This window comes from Chiloscyllium punctatum, chromosome 2 (genome assembly GCF_047496795.1).
Source record: "Chiloscyllium punctatum isolate Juve2018m chromosome 2, sChiPun1.3, whole genome shotgun sequence".
NCBI lineage: Eukaryota > Metazoa > Chordata > Chondrichthyes > Orectolobiformes > Hemiscylliidae > Chiloscyllium > Chiloscyllium punctatum.
In genome coordinates, this window is record NC_092740.1 from 127,799,574 (window position 1) to 127,819,149 (window position 19,576).

Consider the following 19,576-nt stretch of genomic DNA (forward strand, 5'->3'; position numbering starts at 1 on the left):
ACAATCCTGACAGTGTGAAAGCAGACCATTCAGCCCATTGAGTCCACACTGACCCTCTGAAAAGCATCCCACTCAGACCCACTCCCCTACCATTATCCCCACAACCCTGCATTTCCCATGGCCAACACATCTAACCTACACATCCCTGGATACTATGGGCCATTTAACATGGTCATTCCACCTTGCCTGCACACTTTCGGACTGTGGGAGGAAACTGGAGCACTCAGAGGAAACCCACACACCCACGGGAAGAATGTGCAAACTCCATACAGTCACCTAAGGGGTCCCTGGCACAGTAAGGCAGCAGTGCTAACCACTGAGCCACTGTGCCACCATCCCACCCTTAGATGTATTTGTGTTGTAATAGATGTATTTGAAATCATGTTGAATTTTGGTAGTGTAAACATGGAACTGTGTCCACTTCCAGGAGCATTGGTAAACAAAGAACAGAGTTAAGATAACTGATACAAAAAAGGGGAATTCTTTTTCATGCAATGAGATGTGAAATCTGGAATGCAGTGCCTGAGAGGGCAGTGGAAGTAACTTTCAAACAGAACATATGGAGCTATGGGAAACAAGCTGGGGAGTGGGACAGATTGAATAACTCTTTCAAAGTTAAACATGTGAGAGATAACAGAATGGAAGGATGTGCTGAAATGTTTATGTAGGAATGGAGGAGGCTACTGTGTAACATAATCAGCAGCCCAGGCAAGATGGGCTGAATGGTCTCCTGTGCAGTGTAATTCTATGCTTGCTCTATGATTGGTGGAGGAACCAGACAATTGCTAACTACGAATACAACTTCTAGTTCTTCAAAAGGTAAACTTTAACAATTCACATAATTCCAAATAGCTGATTCTGTTAGCAAAGTCTGTCATCATCAACCTCAACCGCCACTCTATTGCTAATCAATAAGAATATCAACTCTATCACACTCACCAGCTCACAGTCCACGATGCCAGACACAAACTGAGCGCTCTGGCATGAGAGAACGAATCCAGCCAAGTTCAGCAGGACACAGACAACGGACAGTAGGATGAACAGGTTTACCTAGAACAAGAGGAGACATCAATGAACAAAGGGCTGCTCCATCATCATTCTCACACAAAACAACACAGAAGTTCGCGTACTCCAGTAAGGGGGACAGCTGTCTGCAAGAGGGCAGCAGGATGGGCCCTCTCTACATTTCAACAGTGGAGACTGCTAAACATCTTTACAAGCTCAGGAATGGTGGGAATATAGATCATGTTTCCAATTGTGGGGAAAAACCAGAACTAAGAACTAAATTTAAGGTTAACAATTCACCAAAGCTCCTTCGACAACATCTTCCAAAGCCATGACCACTTCCATCGAGAAGAACCATTAAGATACCTCCAAGCTACTCACCATCCTGAATTGGAAATATAACACTGTTACTTCAGGGGCACTGGGTCAACATCCTGGAAGACTCTCCCTAATGGTATTGTGGGTCTACTTAGTGCAACGGATCAAGAAGGCAACTCACCAATACCCTCTGCAGGGGACCAAGGAAAGGCAATAAATGCTAGTCCAGCCAGCGACGCCAGCCAAAAATGAAAAACTATTAATTCCAATGAGAAATTCAGGAGACATTTCTCTGCCTAGTGAATGGTGAGAACTTGCTACACCAAGGCACAGTTGAGGCAAATAGCATAGAAACTTTTAAGACAAATTAGTAATGGATAAACATGAGAGTTGGGGCAGAGAGGAAAAGCCAGATACTGACCATAGGCTCTAAGACTATAAAACATTGGAGCAGAAGTAGACCATCTGGCCCATCGAGTCTGCGCTGACATTTTGTGAGATCATAGCTGATCTGATAATCCTCACCTACACCTTCTTGTTTTTTCCACATAATCAATGAGAGAATCATGGGATTAAAAATCTGCCTCAGCCTTGAACAGAGTTAAGGACATAATTTCCACACCTCTATTTGATAGAGAATTCCTCAGTGTCAGAAGCTTCAGAGAAGTTCCTTTCTATTCCTGTCTTAAATGGACAACCCCGGACTCAGAGACTATGTCCTCTGGTTCTGGACTCTTCCACAAGGGGAACCAACCTCCCCATTTCTACCCTGTCAAATCTCCTAAGAATCCTTAATGTTCCAATAAGATCGCCTGTCATTATTCGAAACTCAACTCACTCAACCTCTCCACATAAGAGAGTCAGTCCATACCTATAAGACCATAAGACATAGGAGTGGAAGTAAGGCCATTCGGCCCATCGAGTCCACTCCGCCATTCAATCATGACTGATGCGCATTTCAGCTCCACTTACCAGCGTTCTCCCCGTAGCCCTTAATTCCTCTAGACAACAAGAATCTATCAATCTCGGCCTTGAAGACATTTAGCGTCCCGGCTTCCACTGCACTCCGTGGCAATGAATTCCACAGGCCCACTACTCTCTGGCTAAAGAAATGTCTCCGCATTTCTGTTCTGAAATGACCCCCTCTAATTCTAAGGCTGTGTCCACGGGTCCTAGTCTCCTCGTCTAACGGAAACAATTTCCTAGCATCCACCTTTTCCAAGCCATGTATTATTTTGTACGTCTCTATTAAGTCTCCCCTTAATCTTCTAAACTCCAACGAGTACAATCCCAGTATCCTCAGCCGTTCCTCATATGCTAGACCTGTCATTCCAGGGATCATCCGTGTGAATCTCCGCTGGACACGTTCCAGTGCCAGTAATGAACTTTCTCTGGACTGCCTCCAATGCCAATATATCCTTCCTGAGGTAAGGGGACCAAAACAATATTCTAGTTGTGGTCTAATTAGTGCCTTATATAGTTTTAGCAAGACTTATCTATTTTAGGAAACAGGAATGGGCCTGTTCTGCACCTCCAGCCTGTTCTGCTACCATTCAATAAGATCATGGCTCATCGGAGGCCAAACTCCAAATACCTTCCTTTGACTCACATACCTGCCTTTGGCCCATATCCCTAATACCTTTGCTTAATGAATATGCACCTATCAGATTTAAGACTAACAGCTAATCCTGTATCAACTGGTGTTTGTGGACGAGAGCTCCAAACATCTACCACCCTTCATGTTCAGAAGTGCTTCATATTTCCTGAACAGTCTGGCCCTAATTGTTAGATTGAGACCCCTAATTCTAGAAACCCCAACCAGTACAAATAGTTTATCCTTATCTACCCTGTCTTTTCTGCTAAATCTGTCAATGTCATGGGTTCAATCTCCGAATGGGCAATGCTGCTGGTTTCCACTCCACAAATTTTACACTCCATTCTCTTTGGAAAAAAGCCAACATCTCATTTGCCTTCGCTATTACCTGCTGAACTTGGATGCTAGCTTTTTGTGATTTATGCACTAGGAACGCCAAATGTCTCTGAGCTCAGCTTTCTGAAGTCATTTCTCAATTAAATAACATATAGTTTCCTATAATCTTATTGATATAAGAAGAGGTTATTACATAACCATAACGTGGGCAGCCCGGTGGGTCAGTGGTTAGCACTGCAGCCTCACAGCATCAGGTACCCAGGTTCGTTCCCTGCCTCGGATGTCTGTCTGTGTGGAGTTTGCACATTCTCCCCATGTCTGCATAGGTTTTCTCCGGGTGCTCCGGTTTCCCCCCTCAGTCCAAAGATTAAATTATTAGATTACATTAGATTCCCTACAGTGCGAAAACAGGCCCTTTGGCCCAACAAGTCCACACCGACCCTCCGAAAATAACCCATCCAGACCCATTTCCCTCTGACTAATGCACCTAACACTATGGGCAATTTAGCATGGCCAATTCACCTGACCTGCACATCTTTGGACTGTGGGAGGCCCAGGTTAGGTGGATTGGCCATGCTAAATTGCCCATAGCGTTAGGTGCATTAGTAAATTTGGGGGGGGAATGGGTCTGGGTGGGTTACTCTGTGGACTTGTTGGGCCAAAGGGCCCACACTGTACGAAATCTAATCTAACGTCACATTGTCTTCATTATATTCCACAGCCAAGTTCTTGCCCACTCACTTCATCACTTGCTTATCCTCTGTACACTTTCTGTAGCATCCTCACCACTTGTCTTCCCACCTATTTTAGTGTCATCTGCAAACCAAGTGACAGTACACTCACATCCTTCATCTAAATCATTCATATATATTGCAAATAAGTGTAGCCCCGGGTACACTTTGATGCTCCACAAGTTATAGGCTTCCATCCAAAACATGTTCCTCTTATTCCAACTCTGTCTTCTAGTAGTTAGCTGATTCTCTACCTATGCCAATACACTTGCTCTAACACCATGGGTTTTTACCTTAATTAGTGTCTTTATGTGCACTACCTAATGTGCATTACTCAGAATAGTAGGTGCGTGGAATGGCATGCCTGTAACAGTAGTAGACTTGCCGACAATAAGGGCATTTAAATGGGCATTGGACCTGCATATGGATAATAATGGAACAGTGTAGGTTAGATGGGCATCAGATTAATTTTGCAGGTCAGTATAACGTTGAGGGCCAAAGGGCCTGTACAATGCTGTAACGGTCTATGTACCTTTTTAGATACCTTTTCAAAATCAAATATATTACATCTAATGACTCTTCTTTATCTATACTGCTTGTTACTTGCTCAAATAATTCTAACAAATTAGTCAGGCATGATTTCCCTTTCAGGAAGTTGTGCTGACTCTGGTTGGTAATAGCATGGCCCAATGATAACAGTATTTCCAAATGCTCTGCTTTTGCATCCATTATAATCAGAACTGTTGACATTCCCAGCAGCTAAAATTGATAATATATATTTAGAGAATGTTTGGAGTAAATGCAACATAACTTGATAAACAGTTTAGACATATTTAATGCATACATACATTTTCATACACTGATTGCAGCTCCTAGTTTTCCTAGCACCTATCCATCTTTCTGAGGAGCAGCTGTCCTAAGCATTGGTTAAATGCACATATATCGTCTCATCACAAATGATAACCATCAGAATTTCAAACTGACTGTCAGCATGTCAATGGTCACTGACAGCTATTACCATCAACCCTTTGTCCTGGTCTGAACCACAGTCATTCGATCATCGAATTCAATCCAGACTGGGAGGTGCTCTCTTCTCGACTTCCAGAATTAATAGGGGAAATACTTCCAAACAAAACCAACAACCCAACACACACGTGTGTGTGTGTGTGTGTGTGTGTGTGTGTATAAATATATTTTCAGATGCATGCATATACAGATGGGCACATATACACAACACATACATGCACCAAAACAGATAACACAGGCCCATATATACAAACACAGCATACATTCTCAAGTATTCACACATAAACACACAGTTAGAGATATGAACAAGATACTCAGATACAGAGACACTGAGACAGGGACGAACATATATAAACTTTGACAGATGTAGGTCACAGACGTAATGGACTAGACACAATATTTCAATATTTGTGGAAGCATCTAGCTTCTCATCTTAATGAAAATCTATGATACACAGTAACTGGCTTAGGAACAGACAAGGTCAAAATAACAGAGATTATGGGAGAAGGAATTAATAATAATAAGGAAATACTATTTTAAATCATGGCTAGGGATAAAGCCTCAGTCTTGGACACCAAATTGGGTCGTTCGTCATCTCAGCAATGATATATATTACTGACTGCTAACACAATGAAGGATTGATTCGTCACACTAGTAGCTAGCTAATGTGTGGTTAGAAAATACATTCACAGAATAATATTACTTACCCAAATCAATGTCACTAAGTCCCTCCATATCCATGTTGTGCCCTCATTCAGCAATCTCCTTCATCATTGTACCCACTTCTTGAATTTCTGTTCCCTTGTTAACTAATTAAAGCTTTTAGGAAGGGATATACAATGGGCTGAATTGTACATTCATTTTGTTAAGTGCGAGTTACAATGACATTTTTGGAGGGATTTGCACTGAGATTTCATGCCATGTCTTACTGAAAATAGCTCATTACCTACCTACCCCACATCTGTGGCAGCTCTCACATCCAATTCAATCCTTATCTTACTACATGAGGTTTCTGGAACAAATCCAGATATCCACTAATAGACCTGCATCCCTGGTACCTCGGCTGCTGCTGTACACCTTGGCATTCTGAAGCCATCTTGCTTATCAATGATATTTTCTGAAGATAATCGGAGAAGGGGAGGATGACACCATGATTCTCCAACAGGGACTGGCAGGTCCTGGTTGAGAGGTTGGTACAAAACAGACTTCTGGAGGTGGTCATGCCACCAGACCCTGCCAGCCTGGTCCGAGGCCACTTCTTGGGTCAGTGTTGTCACGATGAGAAACTAATAACAGCAAATGTTCGAGTGAACCAGCCTGTGATTGGGAAAGCAATTCAATCCTCTCTACTTGTAGGCAGCTGTTCTCCCATTGGACACCTCAGTGATTGAATTTTCTCAGGCAGTTTTGGTGGGATACATTTGCCCGGTGTATTTTGAGCTCTGGAAAAAAAAAAAATCCACAATCTCTCATCATCTAGAAAGACATGCTCCCACCCAAGTTGCACACCATCCTGAGTTGGAATTATATTGCCATTCCCTCAGTATCGCAGGGTCAATATCCTGGAATGTCTTCCCAACATTGGGAGTAGCCCAAGGATTGCAGCGGTTCAAGAAGGCAGCTCACCCTCACCTTCCAAGGGCAATGAGGGATGGGCAATAAATGCCAGCACAGCTGGAATACCTACAACTCACAAGAGAATGCTGCAAGAAGGGTGGAAGGAAGAGAAGCTGCAATAGTGGCTGGTGGTTTGGGAGGTTGCAATGGAGGCGAGAGGTAACATACTCAACTGGAAAAAAAAAGTAACAAAAGTAAGTTATTTGCATTTCAGTGGCAGAGAAGCATTATATCTCACAGAATGTACAGCACAAAAAATGCAATTATAGCCAATGGCTTTATGCCAGCGTTTTTAAAAAAAAAATTCATGGCATATGGATGTTGCTGGCTGGGCTAGGATTTATTTCCTATCTCTAGTTGCCCCTTGAGAAGGTGGTGGTCAGCTGCCTTTGTTAAAGGCGACAGTCCATGTGCCGGAAGTTGACCCACAATGCCCTTTGGGAGGGAATTCCAGGACGTTGACCCAGTGACACTGAAGGAATGGTGATATATTTCCAAGTCAGGACAGTGAATGGCTTGCAGAGGATCTTGCAAGTGATGGTCTTCCCATATATCTGCTTCCCTTGTCCTTCTAGATGGAAGTGGTTGTGGGTTTGGAAGGTGCTGTCTCAACAGTCTCGATGAATCTTTACAGTGCATCTTATAGGAGTACACACTGCTGCTACTGGGTATCCATTGAGGAGGGGGTGAATGTTTGTCGGATGCTTCATCTTGGATGGTGCAAATCAATGGTAATGAATGAGCTCCTTCAATCTCTACTTCATTTAATCCTGTCAGCAAATCCTTGTACTCCTTTCTCTCTCTCTCTTTCATTAGAATGTGAGAAGCAGGAGAAGCTGTTCTAGATACCTTGAATGTCTGAGAGCAATGCTACAGGGAATTTAGTTGTTTAAAGTTTGCTCTTTAAAGTATTGCATTCTGCTTCTTACAAATGTACTTGTAAAAAGAAAACTGCGCTCCCTTTAGTTTTTCCCTTCAAGTCAGCTAGACTGGTCTGACAGTGAAACTACCAGAACATGGTATAATGTATGTGTCACTAAGTAAGAAGGGTCTGAGCGAGACCTCCTGGACTCAGGGAGGGTTGCACTCTATGAGATGTTGACCTTTAAATATATAGTGACCTTGCATCTATTGAGAAGACAGTTTGCACCATAGTGGTCAACTCTGTGTTAAGTGTGGCTTGGTGTGGGTCTGAATCACAATCTCTTCTGCACATGCTTCAGCTTCAGAGGAAGATAATGATACATGATTCACCAGCCTCTGTTTTCTCCGGGTCCTCTTCTCAATCAGCTGAGCTTCGTTTCTGTTCACCTCTTCCAATGCCCTTTCAAATAGTCAGCCTGCAGAGTTCATACCAGTAACTATGACCTAGCTCGATGAGTCCTAGTGTTGACGTCTGCCATGTCTTACCTATAGGCTTCCTTGTAGCAGAGGTATGGACACCCAAGAAGTCATGAGCTTGTGGTCATTTCACCATATGGAAGTTCTTTGGTTTCCAGCCATCATCAATCTGATGAGTGTAGCCAAACCAGCGTGGACATTATTGGTTTAGTAATGAGTGCTTGCTGGTGGAATTAGCACAATCCAGGTCCTCCAATTTGGAGACCTTGCCCTGCCAAGGAGGTGCCAAGGAGATTTTTGAGTTAGCAATGGTCAAGCCTTTTCTCCTGACCAGCACATGATGTTCAGCTCTCCTCAAAGATGCAGGCTTGGTAAACTCGCAGTTAGTTGTTCTGAGTCAGGCATTCTTCTACTCAGCTTGGACATAACAGCTGCAGCTACATTTACTGATTTCAGCGCCAAGTGACACAATGCTGACGACCGTGGAGCTTAAATATGTAAGGCGATCAACAACCCCCAGCATTACATGGTCAATGCTGAGAGATGGCAGTATGATGACGTCCTTGGTCCATGACATGTCTGATGTTGATGGTCAAACCAAACTCCTTACAGGTCTGAGAGAGATTGTCTATTTGCCACTGGAGGTGTTTCTTCGTCTGGAATGCTAGAGCAAAATTATCACCACACAGCGACTCTCCATTGAGGACTTGCTGAGCCTTTTGTCCTGGGTGAGCAACACTGATCAGCTTTCCAGTAGTTCTGCAACTAAGTACCCTCTGTGATAACCTGAAAGCATTTGACAGCAACAAAACCAAAGGGTGTCGGTGCTAGAACACAATGCACGCAGAAGTGGATTTCAGGCTGAGAATGAGGTCAGCCATGATTGTATTATGAGGTGGAGCAGTCTTGAGGGGATGAATTGCCTATTCCCGCTCCCTACTTCTGGCAACCCTGTTTGACCCACTGAAGATGCCAAAAGTTTACAATGTTGGCCTCTCTGTTGCCTGAGGGAGTGTTGCACTGTCTGAGATGTCATCCTTTGACTGAGATTTCAAGGAAAGTCCCATCCCAAATGGATGCAAAAGATCCATGACCACAGCTTAGAATAAGTATTATGGTGCTTGACTGTCATTTATCCTTTAACTAGTACATTATGATCAAATTCATTCATTATTCATAGGCTTTGGACATATAGTCGGAGGTAAAACACTTAAGAGTTTTGGGGAAACAGTAACTGAATAGCTTCAGTTAGATTCACTGCTGGGACATGGGTGTCATTGGCTGGGCCTGCATTTATTGCCCGTCCCTAGTTTTGATTTGATTTATTACTATCATGCGCACTGAGGGACAGTGAAAAAATGTTGTCTTATATGCTTTACGGGCAGATCATACTGTACAATCTGAGCAGGGTAACAGAACAGAGTGCAGAGTACAGCTGCTGAGAAGACACAGAGAGGGATCAACACTAACATTAAAGAGGTCCATTTCTCTCTCATTAAGCTGCAACAAGAAGGCGAGAACCATTCTGTACGCTTTGCAAGCAATGCAACAGGGAATTTGCTCGCTTTAGGTTTGCTCTTAAAGGATTGCATTTGTCTCTTACAAATGTACTTATAAAAAGAAAACGGAGCTCCTTTTAGTTTTTTTCTTCAAGTCACCTGGACTGACCTGACAGTGAAACTACCAGCCATGGTACAATGTAAAGCCCTACTCACTGAGTTAGAAGGGACTGAGTGAGAGTCCCTGGGCTGAGGGAGGGTTGTACTCTGAGGTGCTGTCTGAGGATCTTTGGTGAATTTCTGCAGTGCATCTTATAGATAGTACACACTGCTTCTACTGAGGTTCGGTGGTGTTGTTTCTGCAGGAAGAGCCAATCAAATGGCCTGCTTTGCCCTGGATGGTGTAAAGCTTCTTGAGTGTTGTTAGAGTTGCACTCATCCAAGCAAGTGGGGAGCATTCCATCACACTCCTGACTTGTGCCTTGTGGATAGTGTGCAGGCTTTAGGGTAAGTCAGGAGGTGAGCTATTCCCTGCAGTAATCCTGATCTCTGATCTGCTCTTGTAGCCACTGAATTTACTTTTGCATTATTCATTGATGGGGTGCGCACGTCACTGGCTAGGCCAGTATTTATTGCCCAGAGGGCAGTAGAGAGTCAATGCCATTTTTGTGGGTCTGGAGTCACATGCAGGTCAGACCAGGTAAGGATGGCAGATGTCCTTTCCAAAAGGACATTACTGAACCAGATGGATTTTCCCAATGACCAGCAACTATCTCATGACTATCATTAGACTCTTAATCCCAGATTGTTTTTAAAATTGAATTCAAATTCCACCATCTGCCATGGCAGGATTTGAACACAGATCACCAGAACATTACCGGGGTCTCAATTAATAGTCCAAAGAAACACACTACCAGGCCATTGCCGCCCCCTCCCCCTCCCCCCCCCCTTTAAATGGCAAATCCATTTGAGGTTCTGGTCAATGGTAATCCCCAGGATGCTGACCTTATGATAGGAGTAACTGATGTTGTTTGAGCCTAGGACACTATCCCGAGGAATTCCTGCAGCAATGTCCTAGAGCAGAATGACTGACCAAAAACAACTACAACCATCTTCCTATGTGCCAGGTGTGACTCCAACCAGTGGTGAGCTTGACCCTTAATATTCATTGACTCACGCTTCGCCAGGGCTTCTTGATGTCTTGATGTCTTGACATCACTCTCACCCCTCCTCTGGAATTCAACTCTTTTGTCCATGTTTGAGAAAAGGCTGTAATGAGGTCAGGAGCTGAGTGGCTTTGGTGGAATCCAAACTGGGTGTCACTGAGCAGGTTATAAAGTTATAGAGAAATAAAGCATGGAAACAGACCTATTGGACCAACTCATCTTTGCCAACCAGATACCCTAAATAAATCTAGTTCCATTTGCCAGCACTTAGCCCATATCCCTCTAATCCCTTCCTATCTTTTTAATTTGGAGATTCTGGTGTTGGACAGGGGTGTACAAAGTTAAAAATCACACAACACCAGGTTATAGTCCAACAGATTTAATTGGAAGCACACTAGCCTTTGGAGTGTCGCTCTGAAAGCTAGTGCTTCCAATTAAACCTGTTGGACTGTAACCTGGTGTTGTGTGATTTTTATCTTTTTAATGTTGTCATTGTACCCACCTCCACCACTTCCTCTAGCAGCTGGTTCCATACATGCACCACCCTCTCTGCATGAAAAAGTTGCCCCTTAGGTCCTTTTTAAAAACTTTTCCCTTCTCACTTGAAACCTATAGTTTTGGATTCCCCCACCCCAGGGAAAAGACCTTGGCTATTCACCCTATCCATGCCTCTCATGATTTTATAAACCTCTGTACGGTCAACCCTCAGCCTCCGACGCTCCATGGATACAGCTCCACCCTATTCAGCCTCTCCCTTTGGCTCAAATCCTCCAACCCTGGCAACATCCTTGTAAATCTTTTCTGAACCCTTTCAAATTTCACAACATCCTTCCAATAGCAGGGAGAACAGAATTGCACGCAGTATTCCAAAAGTCGCCTAACCAATGTCCTGTACAGCTGTAACATGACCTCCCAATCCCATACACAATGCACTGACCAATAAAGGAAAGCATACCAAACAATTTCTTAACTATCCTATCTACCTGCAACTCCGCTTTCAAGGAGCTATGAACCTGCACTCCAAGGTCTCTTTGTTCAGCAACGCTCCCCAGAACCTTACCATTAAGTGTATAAGCCCTGCTAAGATTTGCTTTCCCAAAATGCAGTACCTCACATTTATCTAAAATTAAACTCTATCTATCACTCCTCGGCCAATTGGCCCATCTGATCAAGATCCCATTGTACTGTGCGGTAACCTTCTTCATTGCTCACTACACCTCCAATTTTGGTGACATCTGTAAACTTACTAACTGTACCTCCTATGTTCACATCCAAATCATTTATATAAATGATGAAAAGCAGTGGACCCAGCACTGATACTTGTGGCCCACCACTGGTCACAGGCCTCCAGTCTGAAAAGCAACCCACCACAACCACCCTCTGTCTTCTACCTTTGAGCCAGTTCTGTATTCAAATGGCTAGTTCGCTCTGTATTCCATGAGATCTAACATTGCTAACCAGTTTACCATGAGGAATCGCAAATGACTTACTGAAGCCCACACAAATCACATTCAATGCTCTGCCTCGTTAATCCCCTTCATTACTTCTTCAAAAAACTCAATCAAGTTAGTCAGACATGATTTCCCACGCATAATGCCATGCTGACTATCCCTAATCAGTCCTTGCCTTTCCAAACACATGTAAAGTCTGTCCCTCAGGATACCCTCCAACAACTTGTCCACCATCGATGTCAGGCTCACCGGTTTATAGTTCCCTGGCTTGTCCTTACTACCCTTCTTAAATAGTGGCACCACATTAGCCAAACTGCAGTCTTCTGGCACCTCACCTGTGGCTATTGATTATTGTTGAGCAGGTGCTGCTTGATAGCATTGCTGATGACATCGCCCATCACTGATGATTCAGAGTAGACTTCTGGGGTGGGAATTGGCTGGGTTGGATTTGTCCTGCTTTTTGTATACAGCACGTACCTGAGCAATTTTGCACATTGATTGGTAGATGGCCAGTATTGTAGCTGTACTGGAACAGCTTGGCTAGGGGTACAGCAAGTTCTGGAGCACAGGTCTTCAGTAATATTGGCAGCATGTTGTCAGGGCACATAGTCTTTGCAGAATCCAGTGTGTCCGACCACGTTTTGATATCACTTGCAAAGAATCGAATTGGCTGAACAGTGGCCTCTGTGATAGTGGGGACCACTGGAGGAGACCTAGAACTTTAGGATCTATCTAAAAGTACAGACATGATGGGCCAAAAGGTTTAAATTTGCTATGGGTCATTGGCACATTAGTGCTTGTGGGAGATGATTGCACAAACTGATTGCCACATTTCCTGTATTCACCACTGACCACATTTCCAATACTATACCATGGGGTCTGAAGCACTTTGAGATGACGTGAAGTAGTGAAAGGTGCTATATAAAATGTAACACTTTCTTTCACCAAGGCAGAGTATAATAGAGGGCAGACAATCAGGAGACAAGAGTTTGCAGTGTGATAGAGTGCATTCAAACATGTAGGCCAACTGATCCCAACTGGATAATCTTTATGAGCCAACAAAACAACTTTTTGGGATCATGAGATGGTTCTCTTTTCCAATACCACTAGCAAGAAATTTGTTGATTAATGGTAGCAGGATGTGTTCCTGCTAAAGTTACAGGGAGCTCCAAACAATGTTTATTTTGTTATAGCTTATCTTTCCAAAGATAGAAAACCTACATTTATATTGCATCTTGATCCCTTAAGGATGCGCCAAAGTGCTTACCTCAACTAATGATGCTCACTGTTTTGAAGGACTGTTCTGACCTGCACAGTTGGCCTCAAATTACCCTGAACTTGTACTGTGTAAAGCTATGGATGCTCCAGGTCATGCAGTACTGTCAAAACTCAATGTGTGGCCCAGAAAAAGACAATTTGCTTCTTTGAATCCATGGTTAAAAAGTACTAATCAGAGTGTAACTGGCAAGGTGTATCTAAGGGGCAAGAGAAAAATTGAGTGAAGTGTAAATGAAATAACTCTGTAGAGGCTGATATCCTGTCACCTAGTCACCCTCTACTTACACTTGGAGAGTCCTTGACACTGATCCAGCTCCCTCAGAGGCAGCTCTCAGAGTGAACAGAACCTCTCACACTCCTGTTCTTTTCCTTTTTTAAAAAAAACAGGAAGAAAACCCAGAAAAAAAAGCACAACAAACAATAAAGAAAACAAAGTCTAACTGAAACAAGGGGGAGGTACAAAAAGGAAAACTCGCCTCCTCAGTAGGAAACACCAACAGCAGTAATGAATACACTGACTGTGTGGGTCAGCCAGTTCAGACGTCAATCCCCGCCTCTGCCAGCTCCCAGAGTGAACAGAACCTGTCAGCCAGGGCTCCCTGATTTTATCAGGTTAACAGCTCCAATTAGGGAACTTACACTCTACGAGATCCATCTGACTGACCTTGTTATAATCACTACATCCCTCTCCCTCGGAGTCCGCGGACATATGCCAGCTCTTTTTTTCTGTAGCTCCTCCTGCGGTGTTCTGGCACTTGGTTCTCCAACTCTGTCTCTAATACAGGCAATGTGTAACACACAGTAGCTCGCATCTTACGCCCAGAGGGCGTCAGCAGAAATTCATTCTCCTCTTCAGGTGGCTAAAGCATCCAGGCTGCGACATCTGCTGTGTCCTTCTCTGATTCCAAGGTATCTTCAATGTTCGATGGAGAGGGTGAATCCACAGGCTCTGTCACAGTCGGAAAGGCAGTCAGGGGGCTGGGCACGTTTTTCTCCTGCCCTGTTTGAGTTTGCACTTTTCATATGCTTGTTCAGGACCATCACACCTACCTGAACTGTAAACATCACTGGACCTGAGCTCACACTGACCATGCCGCTTACCCATGCAGGGCCATTCCCATGGTTCCTACACCAAATGTTATCCTCTGAAGTAAACTGTCTCTCTTCCTTAGCAGAGTCCTGTGTCCAGCATTGGCGTTTCTGATACCGTTTCAGCCTCCCCGTCCAGATCCAGGAAGATCAGATGTAACCTGGTGTGGAGTTTTCTCCCCATGAGCAACTCAGGTGGAGCTATCCCTGTAGTCGCATGAGTGATGGTCCTATAATCGAACAGGACCCAGGACAGTTTGGTATCTAGTTAAGGTGTAGGCTGTTACTTTAAGTCTATCTTCAAAGTTTGGACTGCTCTTTCTGCCAGACCATTGGATGATGAATGGTAAGCAGATGAACTTATATATTAAAACCATTTGACTTTCAGAAATATTCAAATTCCGGCTGGTAAATGAGACCCATTATCTGTGACCAACACTTCCAGGAGTCTCTATATCACAAAGGACACACACAGTTTTTCTATTGTCATCCCCAAGTTTAATTAATGAACTCTGTGCATGTCCAACCACTTTATGCGGGTGTTCACAATGATTAAGAACATTGAGCCCATGAAAGGACCTGCATAGTCAAGGTGTAACCAAGTCCGGGGTTTACTTGGCCATTCCCATGAACGTGGGGGAGCTCCTGGTAGTAATATTTGTCCTTGTTGGCACTCTGGGTACTGCCCCACTAACACAGCTATGTATGCATCCAATCCTGGCCACCAGACATAACTTCTCGCCAACATCTTCATTTTGGAAACTCCTGGATGACTCCGGTGGAGTTCAGCCAGAATCTGGCAGCGACCTTTGCTCGGGACAATCACTCTTGCACCCCATAATAAAATGCCAACCTCTCCTGTGATCCGGTCTCTCTGGGTCCAAAGAGAGTTTCAATTCTGATTGTGGTGGCCCTTTGGTTTCCCCCATCACCTCCAGCTGTTTCCGTTTTGTCAGGACCAGATCTTTCTGCATCCAAAGTCTGATATTATTAGCTGTGACCCAAAGTGTATCCAAAAAATTTAAAACCACTACCAACACTTCCAATGGTAGTACCACCAGTGGTGTATCTGCCAGTGGGAAGCAGCTCAATGCATCTGTATTTGCTACTTGGCCTCCCAGACTGTGTTCCGGCTTGTAATTATACGCGTTTAGTATTGGACCCCACAGCTGAATTCAGCCTGAAGCTATTGGCAGCATTGCCTTGTTAGTTTTAAGCTGACCTAGCCAGGATTTGTTGTTCATTATTATTACAAACTTACATCTGTAAAGACATTGGTGGAACTTCCTGACTCCAAATATGACTGCCAAACCTTCTTTCGCTATCTGGGCATATTAACACACTGCAACAGCCAAAGTCCTAGATGCATAAGCTATTGGCCGTTTCTCTCCATTGGGCCACCTATGAGTTGAGAGACAGTGAGGACTGCAGATGCTGGAGATCAGAGTTGAGAGTGTGTTGCTGGAAAAGCACAGCAGGTCAGGCAGCATCCGAGGAGCAAGAGAATCGACGTTTCTGGCCAGAGCCCTTCATCAGGAAACTATTCCTGATGAAGGGCTCTGGCCCGAAATGTTGATTTTCCTGCTCCTCGGATGCTGCCTGACCTGCTGCGCTTTTCCAGCAACACACTCTCAACACCTATGAGCTAATACTACCTTGTACAGGGAAGCATCACATGTTAGTAGCAGAACTTGCTTGGGATCATAGCTTGCTAACACCTTCAAGGATGATAGCTGTTTCTTCACTTTCCTGAAAGCTATGGTTTGGCTAAGTGACAATTTCCTAGGCTGACCCTCTTTTAAGAGTTGATGCAAAAGTGCCAGGATGGAGACCAGGTTATGTATGAAATGTCTGTAATAATCCACCAGCCAAGATAAGACTTGTGCTCTGGTACTGACGTGGGAGCCAAGACACATTTGATTACCTTCACTGTATCTTCCAATGGGTGTAACCCAGTCTTAGTGACTCTGTAGCCCAAGCAGGTCAGTTGGGGTACCTGGAACACAGATATTTCCCTTCTAATGCATATGCCCGCATAGGAGTAACGTATAAGAACCACGTCCAAGTTCTCCAAGTCTCATCTAACGTAATTGCAAATATACATGGCTCATGTCCAGTTTTATGAAGGAACAGCCTCACTACCAGTATTGTATATAAATTCTCTATGTGAGGCATTAGGTATTTATCCAGCTATGAAAAGAGGCTTACTATTTGCTTAAAATTTTCACAAAGGCAAACCAACCCATCAGACTTCACAGTTGGTACAACCAGTGGTGCCCATTCCACAAACTGTACTGGTTTGATGATTCCTTCGCTTTTCAGCCTCCTGATTTCCGCCTCTACATTTACCTGTAAGGCAAATGACATTGGGTGGGCCTTGTAGAATCATGAATAGCTTCCTGGTCAACGTGCAATATGTCCTTGGCTCCTTTGATAGTCCCTAGACCTTCCTGGAAAATGTTTGGGTATTTAATTAGGACTTTGCTCAGGAAGCCATTTTCAAATCAAAAAACATTGAGCCAATCTAGATGAATCTTTCTCCACAACTTCACTCCATCAAACTTGGGCCGGAGCCTTTTGGCTCTGTGTTCACTGTAATGGCTATACTGTTATCAACCCCCATTAGAATCGGGTGACCATTTAACCAGACATTTATTTTGAATGGTTTTGATTTGAACATTGCTACCAATTTAACTGTTCCAAACCAGCTGTAGGTGGACACTCCAGGGTGTGCACTCTCCTGGACACTGGTCTATGAATTCTCTTACTCCATTAGATTCTTTTGCTATCCTGAGTCCACATACCCGTATGACTACAACGTTTTACCGGCCTGGATCCTGAAGAAAATTTTAACCATTTGGCAGAGGCTTGGTTTTGTTTTGGGATTTTGGAGTCCTTCTGTTCAGGATATGCCCTGAGTGAGCTTTCACTCAAGTCATGTTGCCTAAGCTCCGTTGGCCTGGTGAGGATATCCATCAGAATACTCTGCACTTACCGTATCTTCCAATGAAAAAGCCAGGTGTGGTGCCTGTTTGAAGTCCAGTTGGGCTTCAGCTAGTGGGCACTGCACATGTTTACATCATTAATCCTATAGTCTCTCAGCATCTCATTAAGGGTTATACTAAAGTCACATGCCTTGTCAAAAATCCCAGAATAGATTCCCCTAATTCTCGAATTGCCAAGTAAAACCAATATCATCTCAGAATTGGAGGCAACTTGGAGTCATAATTTTCCTTAACTAAATCCATCAACTCTTGAAAGTTTTACTAGCGTGTGCCTCAGGAAACGTTAGGTTCCTAATCACCCACAAAGATGCAGGTCCACAAGCTATCAGAAGATTGTCCAGAAAAACATAACACATTTCTTCCACACACTGGGCCCAGTTTTTGACAGCAGGATCGAACAAGTCAAGCTTCCCAAATAACAGAATAATGCCAGAAATGCTGACCTCAACTCAAAGCCAACTATTGGGAGCAAATTTCTTCAGGAGCACGTTTTTCTCTCGCCGCCACTGAAATGACTCCACGGAGAACGGTATCCCATCACCAAACCACCCTTTATTTACACACTGACCCAGCTCCCTCCAAGCCAGCTCTCAGAGTGAGCAGAACCTCTGACACTCCTACTCAGTCAGCCAGGGCTCCCTGATTGGACCAGGTTAACAATCCCAACAAGGGAGCTCCCAATCTATGAGGTCTACCTGGCTGACCTCATTACAATCACTGCAGTAAAGTCAGCCTCAAATTCACAAATGTCACTTTCTGCTCTCCTTGCCCAGCCACCAATTCCAACCCCTCCATAACTTATAGAACCAGAGTACAGAAAAACTCCATTCTGCCCATACTTTCAAAAACATTTATAGAATTAATTCCTGCTTTTTCCTCTAGCCGTGCAACATTTTCCTTTTTAACAATATATATTTATTCAATCTGAATTGAAATTTGCTATTAAATCTGTTTCCATCAACCTTTCAGGCAGTTCATTCCAGATCTCAACAATTGCTGCATTAGAACTTTTAATCAAGCAAACCCAGAAGGGGAATGGAAGTGCTTTTCATAAAGTTTTCAAAATGGCAATAAAAATAAAGATCTTGGACCCATGCTCCTTTTGTATTTCATCAAATCTAATATGTGCCTTTATCAATAAAATCATAAATGAAATTGCTATTTTCCTCACAATAGATGCATCATCAGTCAGCACTGGAGTATCAGATAAACATTCAGAGAAATCCACAGAATCACATCAAATTTATAGTACAGAATCCAACTGGTCTGTGTTGGTGCTTATGCTTCCATCCATACCCTCCCATCCCAACTTAATTTGACCCCATCAACATATTCTTCTGAATGCTTTCTCCCTCATGTGTTTATCTAACCTCCCCATAAACATATGTTGCCTCATCCATCCCCGGCAGTAGTGAGTCAGGTCATCACTATTGAACAGAATAGCTTTTTGAAAAAACTCCATCATCTGGTGAGAGCAGTTGCCATTTTTTGTTGAATAGAACCCCTACAGTGTGGAAACAGGCCATTCAGCCCAACAGGTTCACACCAACCCTCTGAAGAGTATTTCACCCACACTCTCACACCCCCACCTTATAACCCTGAATTTTCCATGACTAGTTCACGCATATCCCTGGTTAATCAATCTAACCTGCACATCTTTGTGATTATGGGAGGAACCAAAGCACCCAGAGGAAAGCCATGCACACAGGCAGAATGGGCAAATTCGAAACAGACAGTGCTCGAGGCTGGAATCGAACCTGGGTCCCTAGTGCTGTGAGGCAGCGGTGCTAACTGCTGGGCTACCGTGCTGAATTTATTAATACAGCTTGTTTAAATGAGGCATTGCTTGCTGACACTAAGTAGTGTGCATATTATCAACAATATCTCTTATAAATGTCAATAGAAACAATTAGAAAAAACAATTAACGTTAATATTTTAATTTAAAAGCATATGGGCTAACAGAAATAAATCTTAAAACAAAGGAGAAATTTTGTTTTGAATTTCAAAAATCCTTTCACTATTGTGCACTTGAAGTTGACAATAATTGGCACTGCATTTGTTAAGAATACTAAGAGCATTTTACTAAACCACAAAATTGTGATATTATCTTATAGTGGTC

General features: G+C 43.5%; 1 protein-coding gene across 3 annotated transcripts in view; it reads right to left on the minus strand.

Annotated features, from left to right (window-relative positions):
- The window catches only part of fam189a2 (family with sequence similarity 189 member A2), a 131,483-nt gene that overhangs the window by 59,989 nt on the left and 51,918 nt on the right, over nt 1-19,576 (minus strand). For 2 of the 3 annotated variants that reach the window (XM_072588473.1, XM_072588482.1), the window contains exon 3: nt 940-1,050. The exons of the other annotated variant lie outside the window; for it this stretch is intronic. In XM_072588473.1, coding sequence (XP_072444574.1) covers nt 940-1,050 — 111 coding nt within the window. The remainder of the gene's footprint in view (nt 1-939; nt 1,051-19,576) is intronic. 3 annotated transcript variants of the gene reach the window in all.